The sequence below is a fragment of the Sebastes fasciatus genome, chromosome 8 (assembly GCF_043250625.1).
Source record: "Sebastes fasciatus isolate fSebFas1 chromosome 8, fSebFas1.pri, whole genome shotgun sequence".
In the NCBI taxonomy this organism is placed as follows: Eukaryota; Metazoa; Chordata; class Actinopteri; order Perciformes; family Sebastidae; genus Sebastes; species Sebastes fasciatus.
In genome coordinates this window covers 18900338-18915793 of record NC_133802.1, presented here as the reverse complement: position 1 = coordinate 18915793, position 15456 = coordinate 18900338, and the positions used below count along the sequence as shown (strand labels likewise).

Sequence of the window (15456 nt, the reverse complement as noted above, 5' to 3'; positions counted from 1 at the left end):
TGTTGTGCTGTTAGATGAGGATGGGCTAACATACCAGCATGTCTGATGACCAGACACGAAAATAAATGATTCATTCATTCATTCATATTTTATTCATTTATTTCTTGGGGGGAGTATACATTATGTAAGGGATAATGTACAGCAAGCCGGTCATTGTTGTGAAATAAACCCTGGGGTCCACCAGCATTGCCCTGAAGGGGTTTATTTCACAACGACCCACTACCTGTGCATTATCCCGCTTATTACACGGCTACTTACTTAGAAATCAATAATAATTTCACTCAAAAACGCTGCTCCAGAGTCCAACATTAGAACTATGCCCATAGCAACAGTCTGGTATACATAGCAACGGTCTGCTATACAGAAATAACAGACCATAGAATGCTGTGATTGACCAATCAGAATCGAGTATTCAACAAAGCCGTGTAATAATCGACTTTATTGTAATATTATGTATTGTAATATTAATGGAAACTTCAAAGGCATATACAATAAGTCTGGTAATTAAATTCAATTAAATAATATGCATAATATGCATTTAATATGCACTTTATGCATTTTATGAGACTATTTAATTTCCTCCAAAGGACCTGTGACCCCAATCATGGCATATATGACACAGCTGGCATTTGTTTGAATAAACAATCAGGCCCTGAAGGTTGCATGTTGCCAAATTCAAATGAACCTTCCCATTCTTCATAATGTCAGGGCTTTAACAGGGCTCATGCATTTAAAAGGATCAGTTTGCCACAGCAAAAGCATTTGTTATTGGACCCTAACTGAAGCATACTCTGGCGCTCAGTAGGAGTAGTTAATAAAATATTGAAGTAGAATTCAAGCCATTGTGTTAGAGAGGATATTAAGATTGTAGAGTTGATTCAGCCATACATTTGAAATGATTTTATAGTAATTCTGACACATATCAATGTGTTACAGCAATAACTAACCCTGCATTATGATTGAAAAATATCCCTGTTGGAGAGTCTATATTCAAACATGAGGCAGGAGACTGCAATGAAGGTAATTACATTCTAACATGACATTTCTGGGTTTTATCCCTTGAGATGAAGCGAAGCCATACATCAATTAGTTTAAATCACGTTTAACTTCACCCATTCGCTGTCTGATCATCGGCCCAGGCCTTTGCATTTTTCTTCATTTACATTGCCTGGAGGGCAGACATTATTTCACTCCTGGGAGAAGAAGGTTATGATGAAAATGGACTGTCAGACACATTAGAAGACATATAGCTCACACAGCCGAGGAGATCTTTTTTTTAACATGATTTCATCTTTCACACACAGACTCTATTACATTCCTGTGATTATTTCAATGATCATTTCATTTCAGTTGAATGATTTTTATAATCACATCTAGAAACCGACGTAACGTGCAGCTTGAATTCACATCATTTCCTTTTTATACAATAAGGGAAAGACAGTAAACTAAACCACAGATTACATGTCTGTGTGCGGATCATCACGGTAAGACCCATGGATGAGTGATCCAGGTCAGTCTCATCAGTGATAAATAAATCATTGGTAATACTGGCTAATGTTAACAATGAGAAAATCCTTCAGAGCCTGGTCCAAGCACACATTCAATTTGCACAAGAATGGGTTAATTCCTTTTTTTGCAGTAACAAAAGTGTGTTTCCATAAGCATAAAGACATTCAGCAGGAATTCACCTCACACACAGATGCACACATGCGTTAAAAATGTACAAATGTGGTGGCAGCAGAAGATAGCTGCTTAGGATATGATATCTGTTTGGGTCTTGAAGGCTGGCTGAGTAACTGTGGTCCTACCAAAGATTGTACCATAATCATTCCCTTTGATATGCTGCCATAATACATTTGACAAAGCTTCCTGTGAGCTGGAAACAGAGCGCAGAATGAAGATACTCTAAAAACATCTTTCTCTAGTTTACCTGTATTATGGAAAACATGAAATCATGACACAGAGGACTAAAAGGGTCTGCTGTCAATGACGATGAGTCAATTATAGTGTGTGTCACATCTGTTTTGCATTGAAATTACAGTGATTTTTTTGTATATTTTTCTAAATAAAAGCAAGTGATCTTGTGATCGTGATCGTGATCGTGATCGTGACATTGGGTTCATGATTGACAGTCCATTTGAAGATTTGTATTGTGCTGAAGAGTAAGCCATTATAATTAGTGTGGTTTGTCTATGTGAGCAAAGCTGAAGGACAATCATTTAATGGCTAAGCTTATTTCTTTCTTTTAAACAAAGACTAATCACTTCATTTGGATAGGATTGCATTTCGGATGAGAGAGATTCACAAAATAGCATCCCTCATTTTGTGAATATTACTTCAATTTGTGGAGATAAACTGTGAGATGTGTGAGAAAATTAGTAATTAAATGATGTGCTATAACCAAGGCAAATTATAGCTGGGGTTCTGTGTATATGATAGTGTGTCTATTTACGTGCAAGTTAGGAATAATCTGCATGTTTCTGCATGTTTCTGCATGTTTATCCATTCATGTGTGTGCCAGTTTGCATGGATGCATGACTCCATTTAATCTGTTTATTCAGTGCATATATAGGAGATGGAGGGGAGGACCACTGACTGGACTATCTGTGGCAGCAGATGTCCACAGTGTGATGATAAATGTACTGTAGTATGTAGGTGGAGCTGCATGCAGCAGAAGCAGTCTACAGGAAGATACCAAGAAATAGGAAATAACACCATGTCCCATTTATGGTCCAGTGATTGAGAGAAAGCTGCTGTTTGCAAGAAAAGAAGCACAGGAGGAGATGTGAGGAGATGACAGGTTTATTGATATACTTTCATGCATCACACCTACTCACACAAAGAAACACAGACACATCATTCATAATCCCTGAGCTGCATTGTGAGTTAATTTTAGCTCATTATATTCAACAACACAATGTGGGCGAAGAAAAAAAAAATTTGCAAAATAGGACACGGACATCATCATTTTTCACTATTACACACACATGCTAAACTCAATTACCGTCTCTTAGTTGAAGGCAGTCGACGTGCACAAAGCCTGATTTGGTACATTGAAGAGAGTCCTGGGAGGTTTAATGGTTTATTTAGCTCTTATTACTGACTGTGTATTATTCTGAAACAAAGAGAAGTGTCCTTGAGAAAGGACAACAGTAAATTGCCATTAGGGCTTTCCTTTAGGAACGGCCGACCAGAGTCGTTTTGGGCGACAAATGCTCAAATGGAATTTCATTTAGCTTAGTGCGGCGACAAAGCTTTGAATGAGGACAGTCCGGTAATTAGTCTAGGGCCGGATCTGAGACACTGTACAAAGGAGAAAAAGATGGCTGATTTTGTGTCGTGAATACTAATGCATTGACAGATGTGACATATGTGCGTTGTGGGTCAATGATATTGGAAATGATTCATTAGGCCAACTGTCGTGTGAAATGAAGGAGCCCCTCCATTTCTCATGGGTTCACCTTGAGTCTGAGAGAGAAGATTTGCACGGCAGAGACTTACAGATGCACATATTAAACTCATAGTGATGAGGAATGCATGATGTATTCTCCAGCTCCAGTTCTTGCACTTTACTTTTCACATTTTTGTCACAGCATCCCCCTGCTGCCATGTTACATTTCCCCTCTCAGTTTGACTCAGTGTGGGAGAAGAACAGAGGGCAAGTGAATGACACTCACACTGGTTTGGTGAGAGGTTTTAATATTTTCCACATTAAAAGTCTGACAGCTGACATGATCCCAAGTAGAGCTGATTTGTTTCCCCGACGGCTGAGCAGATAAATGAGATTATCGACTGAAGCTGTTCTCCTGACCCGTTGTTTGAGTGAGACTGGTATTTAGCTGGAAACACAGTGGATCAGAACCATGATGCATTCACTGTTTGGTTTTTCTGATCCTGTCTTTTCTGAGAGGAGACTCGTACACAGATTGAGTTATTTGGACAGGTATGGACAGCAAAACACAGATTTATCAAGTGAAAGAGACAGAAAGAGAGAGAGGAGAGATGAGTGGGATTTGAAAAGAAGAATGGAGGGACTGACAGAAAGAGAGACTGAGCAATCCTGCCATTACTCAGAAGTATGAAGCTTGAATAAACCTGGATTCTCTCCAATCAGAGTCATCCCTGGAGACTCGACACAAAGAGGTCTTTTTTTTACATAGAAAGATGAAAGTGAACGTGGCACCGTCTTCTTGTCTGCCATTTAATGCGAGAAAATCTGTCTTTGTATTGTCTTAATCCAGCCAAGGCGCAATGCATAGCATATTTTTGCTATTAGTTCACATTTTCAGTGCTTTGCATTCAAAGAATTGTTCCCTTGTGATAAAAACAGACATTGTAAGGAAGATAATTAAATGAACCGAGGCTGAGAGAGGGACTTATATTTAAAGTATTCAGAAGCAGTAGAACTAGTCGTGTTGCATAAATGGAAACTATTTCTTTTGTACCTTTGTGTTAAAGTTGTACTAGTCAGATATGCTGTCATTTTTAGAAATGATACAGCTTGTGTATAGTTATTGTGTTGTCAATTTCTGCTTGGTTAACACAGCTTAGTTAGGTTTAGGCAACAAAACTACTTAGTTAGGTTCAGGAAAAGATTGTGGAAGTGGTGTTACTAAAGTACAAAATTACGTGACTCACACAGGACACGAACGCCCGTCTCCTGGGCAAAAGTTTGGTGTTTTTTTGACCAACCCATCCACCCTGACCTCCTCCCTTTGCGGTGTTTGTCATTCTTTATGCTTTCTGGTTCACTTACTACCTGGTTCATGATTATAATTGATTTTGTGGGATATATACGAATTACAGTGCAACTACTTTTCGTAGGTATAGCTACAAGCAGTGTATGAGAACAGCCTGCCAAAATAGTGCACTTTAAAAAATGGACTTAGAGTAATGGATATTATTTGTGTCCTTATTGTGTTGATGTGGTGTATTTGTTAATGTATCAAAAGCAGTTAATTTGAAATTATTGCAGTAAAAGAAAAACAGGTATAAGTATAGTTTAAGTGGCAAAGAAAAGAGTCTCATCTGCAGAATCATTATCAGGTGAAAATCCTGGGAAAAAGAGAGATAAATCAACCCATAGTGAAACTCAAAAGGAACAATCTCTGGAGAAAGACAAGAGTGACCTCTAGAGTGAGTGGCGCTGATTTTCAAAGATGAGACTCGAGATGAGAAGGGATGATGAGCGATGGTGCAATTCTTGCCTTTCTTTTCTTTTTGACTTACAGGGTTGGCCTTTTTTTTTCTTTTTTTTTGGGGGGCATTTTCCATTTTTATGACAGGACAGTGGATAGAGTCTTGAAAGGGGGGAGAGAGAGAGAGTGGATGCGGAAAGGGCCACAGGCCGGATTCGAACCCGGGCCGCCGCAGTCAGGACCAAGCCTTAATACATGGACGCCCGCTCTACCAACTGAGCTAACCCAGGCGCCCCAGGGTTGGCCTTTTTCATTAGCTGTGGTTTTTACAGTGTCTATATTTTTAGGTTCAGCTAGCGCTTACTCTGACTGCTACTCTTTTCTCAGTCTGCGTGGAGAGAAGTTATTACTGTTTGATTTTAAAGCCCAAACTGTTCATCCAGTCCAGCTTCCAATTACATCCAAATTTACAGAGGTAGAGATGGGTTAAATGCTGCAGTAAGCTACAGTAAATAAGAATAACCAACATAAACTGCCATAGTAAGGTGTTGGGACCACAGACTGTATATAAGAAGTGGATGTAGTCACTACAATGTCACCAATTGGTTTATGGACTGCCGTTTTGAAGCCTTAAGTTCGGCATTTTGGCTTTTTTATGTAACTCCACAGAGATAGCAAGAGAGGGCAGAGAGAGAGAGGGATGTTGCAGAAAAAAAGAGGATGACATAGAGGTGAGAATAAAGTACATTTGAGAGGAAACATGAAAAATGGATGCAATGAATGTGTGAGAAAAAAGCAGTAATGTAGTTAGAATGCTAGCTCCATAGACTGTATATAAGAAGTGGACGTAGTCACCGTGACGTCACCCATTGGTTTGTGGACTGCTTGTTTCGAAGCCTCGAGTTTGGCATTTTGTCCATCGGCATCTTGGTTAGTTTCAACCAGAAGTGACACAAGAGGATGGAGCTGAGTACAACCGAATGCTCAATAAGACAGTTTTTAGGCGACCAAAATGTTACAATTAAATTTCATGAACTGAAAACACACTGTGAAAGGATTAACGTTCTAAGAGGAAAACACGGACAACTCCCAGACCGGACAACGCCGTGGTAGCGACCTGTCAATCAAAAGGCAGCTACGCCCCGAAGCGTACCCTGCTTTATGGTTACTCTGACTCTAAATGGGACCATAATTTACTAAATGAACATCATGCTGTATTGAAAAAGAGTGAAACTAGTGATTGTGACCATAAACTCATGTTTACAATGTTTACTGAGGTAATAAATCAAGTGAGAAGTAGGCTCATTTTCTCATAGACTTCTATACTTCTTTTTGCAACCAGAGGAGTCGCCCCCTGCTGGCTATTAGAAAGAATGCAGGTTTAAGGCACTTCAGCATTGGCTTCACTTTTCAAAACTTTACAAAAGATATTCCCTAATTTGGTGTTTTGATCTTGTTGATGGAGAGCAATGGTCCAAAATCTCCCATAGCTCCTCGCTGTGTCAAGATCTGATGACTGAAAAGCTCTTAGCATGTGATTCACATCATTTTCATACTCATCAAACCGTTCTCTGACCCCTAACGCCCTGTGGATGGGGGCATTGTCATCCTGAAAGAGATCAACTCTCATCAGGGTGGAAATGTTTCATCATAGAACGAAGATAATCACTCGGAATAAATTTGTATTGATTTGCAGCGACATGAGGAGACAAATGGAACCAAACCATGGCAGGAAAAATGGCCCCCAGATCATAACAGAGCCACCGGACTATTTGTATTTGTACACCAGTGCCTGTGTTGTTTTGCACCACGGACTCTCAAATGTGCACTCACCTTGTCAGATACATCTTTTCCTTCTCGTCATCTTGATCCGAAATCAAAACTAACTGGGCGTACTAAGCATTTGTGTGCATGTCCCTGACCATGATAGGATGTGAATGCCTTTTTTTGTATCTGCATTTGTTATGTTTCTCCAGTCATTTATTCAGATTATTCTTTTAATTTGCCCCAATCTGTCTCCATCTCTCTTACTCTCTTACTCTCGCTGTGAAACACACATGTAGAGCGTTTTGTTTCTGTGGAACACTATCAAAGGAATCAATGGCATTCAGCCACAGGCTCAGGATGGCCTTCTTCCTTTTTCTGTCAAGACTTTGCTTTACAGGGGAGGAAACAGGCACTATGTGAGGAAAATAGATGGATAGACGTGTCTGAACCCACAAGCATAACGTCTCTATGTGTGTGTGTGTGTGTGTGTGTGTGTGTGTGTGTGTGAGAGAGTTTGTGTTTGTAGCACAGCTCAGCTTCAGACACTTTCTGCTACACTGTGGTCATTTGCATAACAGTGAGGTCACCATCAGAGAGTGAGTGGAATGTGAATCGCCTCCTTTCCCTCCCTGCACATATGTGCATACATACACACACACACACACACAGAAGCACACATTTATTAAGGCACACCCACACACACATATACAGAGTGCAGAGCAGGAGACAAGAGGTGATGATCAGGGAGTGGCAAAGGGAATATATCTCTCAAATAGGTTCTGTCATCTTTTGCTCCACATCCTGAATAAATCCAGGGAGGGGACACGCATGGCGTTTTCAAAGGAGACCTCTCTCTACAATAATGCGCAGGGAATCACGGAGAAACTCTCCCAGGTCTCTGATTAGGAAAACAGCTCAGGGCCACAACTTAACACTATAAAGTGGATTCCTCTCTATCATCTGCACTCATCTCGGCGGAGTAAATAGCTTCCTGTGGGAATTCATTAGATTGCTTTCACTTCCACCTGAAAGAGCCCTCCCTTTCACATCAGATTAAGTGCAGGCAGAAGAGAAAGCTTATTTTCTATTGAAACCCAACCTCTTTGAATGTATTCCCTCTCTGAGCATTTGGATGCACCCAAGGTTAGTCCGGTCTTTCCTCAACTGCTCCTTTTTTCTGTCCTATTTGGCACCATTATTCCTAACTGCCAACTCAGGGACAGCCATTCACCATGAAACCAGCTTTTGGCAAGGCTGACGCCACACTCCAGTATCAATAGCCTCTCTATATGTCTCTTGAGGAAGTGCCCTCTTTCTCTTTGTAGTACTTTCATATTATAATGATCCCTCTTTTTAAACATGCAGGTTTTTTTATGTTACAGCTGTTTACCAAAATGTGAATGATGTGAATATTAGGGCAGTCAAAGTTAACACGATAATAAGGCGTTGACACAAGTTTGTTTGAACTCCACTAATTTAATTAATGCAATTTGCAATTTTTAGGTTGTAGCGAGCTCAGTTTTAAAGCTAAAATAAAAATACTTTCATTATATGAAACTAGAAAACCTAAGGACTCCATTGTTCATCATGTCATACTAGCTTGTCGTAAAAGAGGTAAAATACCGCTCCAAAATTACACTAAGTTTTGGCGAGGAAAGCTGGTATGGCCATTTTCAAAGGGGTCCCTTGACCTCTGACCTCAAGATATGTGAATGAAAACGGGTTCTATGGGTACCCACGAATCTCCACTTTACAGATATGCCATGTTATGATTTGAGCATATATTTTATGCTAAACGCAGTACCTGTGAGGGTTTCTGGACAATATTTGTCATTGTTTTGTGTTGTTAATTGATTTCCAATAATAAATATATACATACATTTGCATAAAGTAGCATATTTGCCCACTCCCATGTTGATAAGGGTATTAAATACTTGATACATCTCCCTTTAAGGTACATTTAGAACAGATACAAAATGTGTGATAAATTTTGCTATTAATCGCGAGGAACTATGGACAAACATGCGATTAATCGCAATTAAATATTTTAATTGATTGACATCCCTAGTGAAGCAGTTTAAGTGGTGTGAATATATGCATTTTTCTGTGCACACTGTATGTGTGGCACTGTCACAAGCAAAAGAATAAAGGTCTCTTGGCACCAGTAGAACAGGCCATATGTGCTAGTACAACACTGACAATAAAAGTTTAATGGCATCATCTGTTAGTTACAGGATGTAATGCATCAGGCTGTATAGAGACACCATCACTCTTCCCTTCAACAACTGCTTATCACCAAGAAAAGATGCTTCAACCAAACTCTCAGTGGAAACTGCAGACTGCAGAGTAAAGAATGAACATAAACACTAACATTTTCCATTCCCTTGAGCTCCTATTCCCTCATGTTTATCTGTGCCGCACCACACAACGCTGTACAAACATTTCTTCCCACAAAAGCTGCTTATGTTTTTCCGCCACCTGTCACCCAATGGGCCGGTGCGCGATAAAGTCTAACCCCTTGATCTCTGCAGGACCCGGTCTATTCATTATTCACTGCGCTGACCATCCTCTGAATTAAAGATACAAGCTTTGAGTGCTCAATTTTTTACAGGACAAAATGTCCTCACAGCACATGCACACAGTAGCACACTTCTAATTTAGGCTCTGTCTCTGAGAGCATGAGTGAGCACGGACAAATGTGTGTGTCTCTGCATGTGGGAGCGTGTCTACGAACATGAGAAAGAAGAACACAGTAAGTGCAATGTTAGGTGTAAATCTGTGTGTGTCTTTGTGCATGTAAGGGCAAGTGAGTAGTGCTTTCACTCCCAGTCAGCGTGTGTTCTGGTGAAGCCCTGATGGACCAGCTTTGTTCCTCGTTGTACACCCTTTGATGATCCAGCGCCTGCACTCTGGGGAGGACGGTCCTCATCTTCCAACACAGACTGATGGACTGTTTTCAAGACTTTCAGGGACATATCTCTTTACTGTTCTACAAAAGCAGCGGCGTTGAGCAGCCTACGTACATCTGAACGCCAGCAGAATCAATTAGCTGCAATGTTAGGAGATTACATCGACAAAGACGCGTTCACAACTTGCTCCCAAAATTCTCCACTTTGAAGTGAAGCTCGGCTGTTTGACGGGCAAATAGCGGCTGACGTGGGTGTCTGCCGGGGGACGGCTGTTTTTAGGCTTCTCTGCAACCATCCGGTGGATCTCCTCCTATCCTGTGTCTGTTTCTTGGTTTGTGCAAAGATCATGTGTTTGCATAGATGGTAGCCCACACATGCTCTTGACTTTCTCTGTTTCAGTGAAGCTCACCACCTTAAAGGGGTACTCCACCGATTTCACACAAAAAGCTGAGTTGGTTCATCACGGAAAGTACTATTCAGCATGTAAAAACAGCTGTATAATGTCTTCTGTATAGTTCTAGAGGGAGCTTTCTAAAAGAAATAACCCAGATGATATCAAAATATTGAGACAGAAAGCCTTCGTTACTACAGTCTCTAGAAGGCTTTGTCACTTGAACATAAACGCACTGCATGTTGTTTTGGGCCACTTGCTGAAACAATCGTTTCTCTTGAGGACAGTTTTGAATTGTAGGACTCAGCGGTTTGACTCCACTTGATATCTCGTCCTCTGCTGCTTCAATATTGATTTTTTGTTTTTATCTGTCTCTTGAGAGACCCCAAACTTTATGGAAGTGCAATACTAAATCCCAGTATGTTGTCCATTCTGACTATTCGCCATAAACAAATTTCTTACCACCTCCATTGTAGAGAAATCGGAAAACTTTTGGGTCAAGGAGTGCAAGTCTCCTACAGCTTTAAAAACAAAACAAAAATCAACAGAAATCATGTAAGCACTTGTCTTAGAGTCTGACTGAAAGCAAACACAAAGAGCTGCATAGCACAGCTGATCCATATTGTCAACATATTTGCTGTATTCATGAATGCGTGCAGGTTTGTTTATGTCAGTCTGAGACGGGGGCTCACTTTTGCTTTAGCTTGTTTGCATAGAGAAGCAGTGGTTGAATGCAAGAGTTTGCAACTTGCACAAATAAAATGACAAGGTACACACTGCAGTCATCATTGCTGTCACTATACAATAAAGGGAGACCTTATAGAGAGATCCCCAGGTGACTAGCTTCTGTTTGCTCTCAGTCAGACAGTGTTTCATAAGATCTCTGTTAAATTGAAGTTTTTGTGCTTACCACATGCCTGCATCTCCCAAATCTCTAAAACAGAGGTGTTGAGTGAACCTTTATCTCGACCAAAAGTCATGAAGGACAATAATATGAGGATAACTCCCAGCTTGACAAATGCCATAATTTCACTTTAAGCACCACCACAAATGCTTCAGGTGTGGACTGGAGAGGCCGACACAGTTATTGATATAGTGATTTACCTTCTTTGTGGCTCAGTTTTATCACAGAACATATAGTTTCAGCTCACAGTAACTGCAGTAATCACCAATAGCTACACTGGACACCAAAATTAAATCCTTGATGAATGCACAATTTTTCTAATATTTCTATATCATCTGTCACTGTCAATATAAATCCTACACACTGTACATAGAGTATATAGACATCTGTACATACTGTACATAACCGTCGAGTCCATGTTAATCCATGTTTTATTTCTTTGCACTATTTGTATTGTTTACAATTTACATTTGACCTGTAGACATTTTTTATTTCTTCTTTTATTGTCGATCAATGGTGCTTTTTATATATATATATTTATATGATATTCATATACTAGGGCTGTCCTGAATAAAAAATTTTGGGCGTCGAAGCTTCGGCGAGTAATATTTGAAGGTATTTGATGCTTCACAGAGCTGCGCGGCACAGCAGGCTGACATGTTCTTCTGTCTGTCTGTCTCCATCTCCCTCGTTTCAGTGCCCGGGACAGTGCCGCTGCTGCACTATACTGTACACACACGCACCTCTACACACAACAAACAGCGATATCTGCTGAGAATAACTAATAATAATACATGTTGAATATGAATAATGTTGTGGGATTATTCCTTATGTCATGGGCTATTTTGGGGATTTATACAGTATCATTACATATACAAAAAGAACCACAAAAAACGAAACATTTGAATACTGATTTGGAGGTCGTTTACCATGGCAACGGTCGAAGCTTCGAAGCTTCGAAGCATTAGGGTCAGCCCTAGTATAGATGTTTTTTTTATTTCTGAGTTTATTGTTGGTCAGTGGTGCTTTATATATATATATATATATATATATATATATATGTGTATATAATATTTATATATACACCTATTTTTTCCACATACATGGGTACATAACAGTCCTGTCTATTTGTCCAATTTGTTGTCCTTGTCCCTAGCTGTTATTTCTATTTCTGTGTAAGTACATTGAGAGAGAGATGCAACAAAAAAACGGAAAAAACGAAGCATTTCAATGCTGATTTGGAGGTCGTTTGCCATGGCAACGGTCGAAGCTTCGAAGCTTCGAAGCATTCGGGTCAGCCCTAGTATAGATGTTTTTTTTATTTCTTATTTTATTGTTGGTCATTGGTACTTTATATATATATATATATATGTGTGTATATAATATTTATATACACACCTATTTTTTAACATACTTATGTACATAACAGTCCTGTCTATTTGCCCAATTTTGTTGTCCTTGTCCCTAACTGTTATTTCTATTTCTGTGTAACTACATTGAGAGAGAGATGCAAAAAGCCCAACAAAAAAAAACAGTCAAACTCCTTATGTTTACATGTAGCTACTAAGACAATAAATCTATCAATCTGAAGGGGCAAAGTGTGCAACTTTAAACAGATGTTATGACTGTTTGTGGCATGTGGAAGCTTTCTGTCACTTTATTATAATAACCATATTGAGGGTTATATATCATAATAATGTACTTTTCTGGAATATATTCACTGACAAATAAAAAGATCTCAAGTAATATCCATATTGTAGCCTATATAGTTGCCATAATAATGATAAAATGGGGCGTGAGTGAGAGAGAGAGAGAGAGAGAGAGAGAGGTAGAGAGAGCAGTAGTAGTATACAGCCTGTCTGTGTATCTGTATCCAGTAACAGCTGGTGGTGTCGGAGCGTAATGACCTTTTGTCTCCCGGCGGTCAGGTACGGAGAGAGAGGAGGTGGGAGGAGACTCAGGAGGAGCCGCTTCATATCGGACTGGTCCCGGCAGCGTCCAGGACAACAAATGGCCGTGAACCGACAGAAGAGAGGGACAGTGTGATCCAGACACGTTTTTCTTTTTATTCTTTTTTCTCTGTATACGACCACAGTGAGAGAGCCGTCTCCATGGCTCACATAGCGGGTTAGAGAGAGAGAGCAAGCAGAGGCTCCTCATCTTCATCCTCACTACATCTGATCCATCCGGCAGCAGAATGAGAGGAGAGTCCTGTTGACACCACGGAGAGATACACGCTGAGACCGAGTATGGCTGTGGACGGTAGGAGCGCTTCTATACACTATATTAGTCCTCTCACTGAAGCATGTTACAAGACCCACAGTATTCATACACTCAATAATGACTTATTCACCTTACAGTACTTTGACATCTTTTTTTTTTTTTTTTGCACATTTGATCATATTAGACTATTTCCAGGGACATGTGCTTATTATGAAATATAATAGCCTAAAACACTGTTTTTGTAAACCATAATGTTATGGAGTTGTAAGTAGCAGCTAAGCATAGCTATGTATATATATATATATATATGTATTTTTTCATAGCTATATTTGCACTATCTGTTTATAACATGTTTATTTTTGTTTATAGCTTATTTTGTATATTGTATACTGGTAGAATTTCAATTTTTTTATTCTTATTTTATTCTAACGTTTTTTTTATCTATTCTTTTGTTATTATACTGCTCACTTGCACCAACAAAACCAAAGAAAATTCCTAGTGTATACCTCTTACACCTAGCAATAAACACAATTTTGATTCTGATTCTGATGTAGACCTATACTACTTGTAATTTTCTTAATTGTGGAGCAACCTCCTCCATCTCCATTATTATCCTGACCGAAATAAATCACATCAGATGCTGTCAAGACAAGAACTGTGACTCCACTATTTTTATCCCAGGTTAACTTGAATTTGACATAATCCACTCTGAAACTTAAGAATGACCCAAACAGTCACACAGTATATCTACAGTTAAGTGTTTCATTGATGCAATGTCTTAGAATATTTTAATATTTATTGCAGTTAAGTATAGCCTAGAAATGATTCTGGAAAGAGAACTATTGTTGGAAGTCCAGTGTTTGTCATGGTCTATTTGTACTTGACGGGTCTATATTTGTGGGCCAGCAGCACCTGCCTCACCTGAATAAATAGTACAGCTCAGGAATATATAACAATGAAGCAGCAGTCTTTGTTCTTCATTCTTTTGTTTGGCTAATAATGGAGACTAAATGCTGCAAACAGATGTGCTCTTTTGTACAAAAATAAATGTCATGTTCTTTTGATATGAATGAAATGAAAAGGAGTGTAGCCCCAAGGACTGTTTTTTATTTGTTTTGTTTTATAATTTTGTTTACAGTAGGCCTAATTATAAGCAAAACCATAACCAAGCTCACACCCTTACATCATCCAAAACATTTGACCTCACTTGAAACCCAAACTCAACTGAAAATGCAAACGTTTTTAACTAGTCCTTTGAAAATACATGCATTGATTTTTGTAGTGTTGACAAGTCAAAATGTATTTTTGCTCTATTGTGTGTTTGGATTGGGCTAACTAATGATTATTTTCATTGTTGATGACTGACGAATATCTTCTCAATTAATTGATTAATTGTTTTTGTTCAATTAAATGTCAGAAAATAGTGAAAAATGCCCATCGAGATTTTCTAAATCTCAAAATGACATTTTCAAATTGCTTGTTGTGTCTGACTAAGCTGGAAACAGCAAATGATTGGTAGTTTTGCTTGAAAAAATACTGAAAACTATTTAAATGATCAATATAGTTGCTGATTAATCTTCTGTCAATTGATCAATTGATTGATAGACTAATTGTGTCAGTTTGGATATCATAGCAACCCCACCTTTCTGAGAGAACATGTTGAAATCGATCAAACATCTTTACTAGAGGAGGTCAAATTCATGCAGCCTCAGAGACAGGGGTGATTCTAGGATCAGACCTTCAGGGGCTCAGCTCCCAATGAGAATGTGACATGTGTACAGCCAAGGGCGTAGGTTTCGTTTCAACATGGGGGGGACACATATTAAGCGGGGGGAAATTTTGAGCATCAAACACTTCATTTCTTGCACTCTGGTGAATTTTATGCACCAATTTCTGCCTTTTCTGCATCAAGTTATGGTGGAAATGTCTTTATTTATGTAAACGAAAACACAAAATACAGGCGCCAGGTGACAATATAATAATGATAATATAATATGAACAAAAATATAATAATGCAGTAAGGCTCTCCGTCATTCTGTATTGCTTTCAAATATTTATTTTCCTGTAGATAAACTTATCTCATTTAATGTTATCCCGTTCTATATTATACTGCATGCAAATAAC

At 39.1% G+C, this 15456-nt stretch overlaps 1 protein-coding gene across 2 annotated transcripts in view; it reads left to right on the top strand.

Annotated features, from left to right (window-relative positions):
• The first annotated feature begins 9525 nt into the window (after window positions 1–9525).
• Window positions 9526–15456, top strand: part of LOC141772746 (sterile alpha motif domain-containing protein 10-like) — a 64456-nt gene continuing 58525 nt past the window's right edge. Inside the window, exons 1-2 of one of the 2 annotated variants that reach the window (XM_074644111.1) lie at window positions 9526–9657; window positions 13038–13371. In XM_074644111.1, the coding sequence (XP_074500212.1) occupies window positions 13359–13371 (13 nt within the window). In that variant the 5' untranslated portion in view covers window positions 9526–9657; window positions 13038–13358. Of the gene's footprint in view, window positions 9658–12971; window positions 13372–15456 lie in introns of those variants that run through there. The other variant, XM_074644110.1, reaches the window with a different exon arrangement.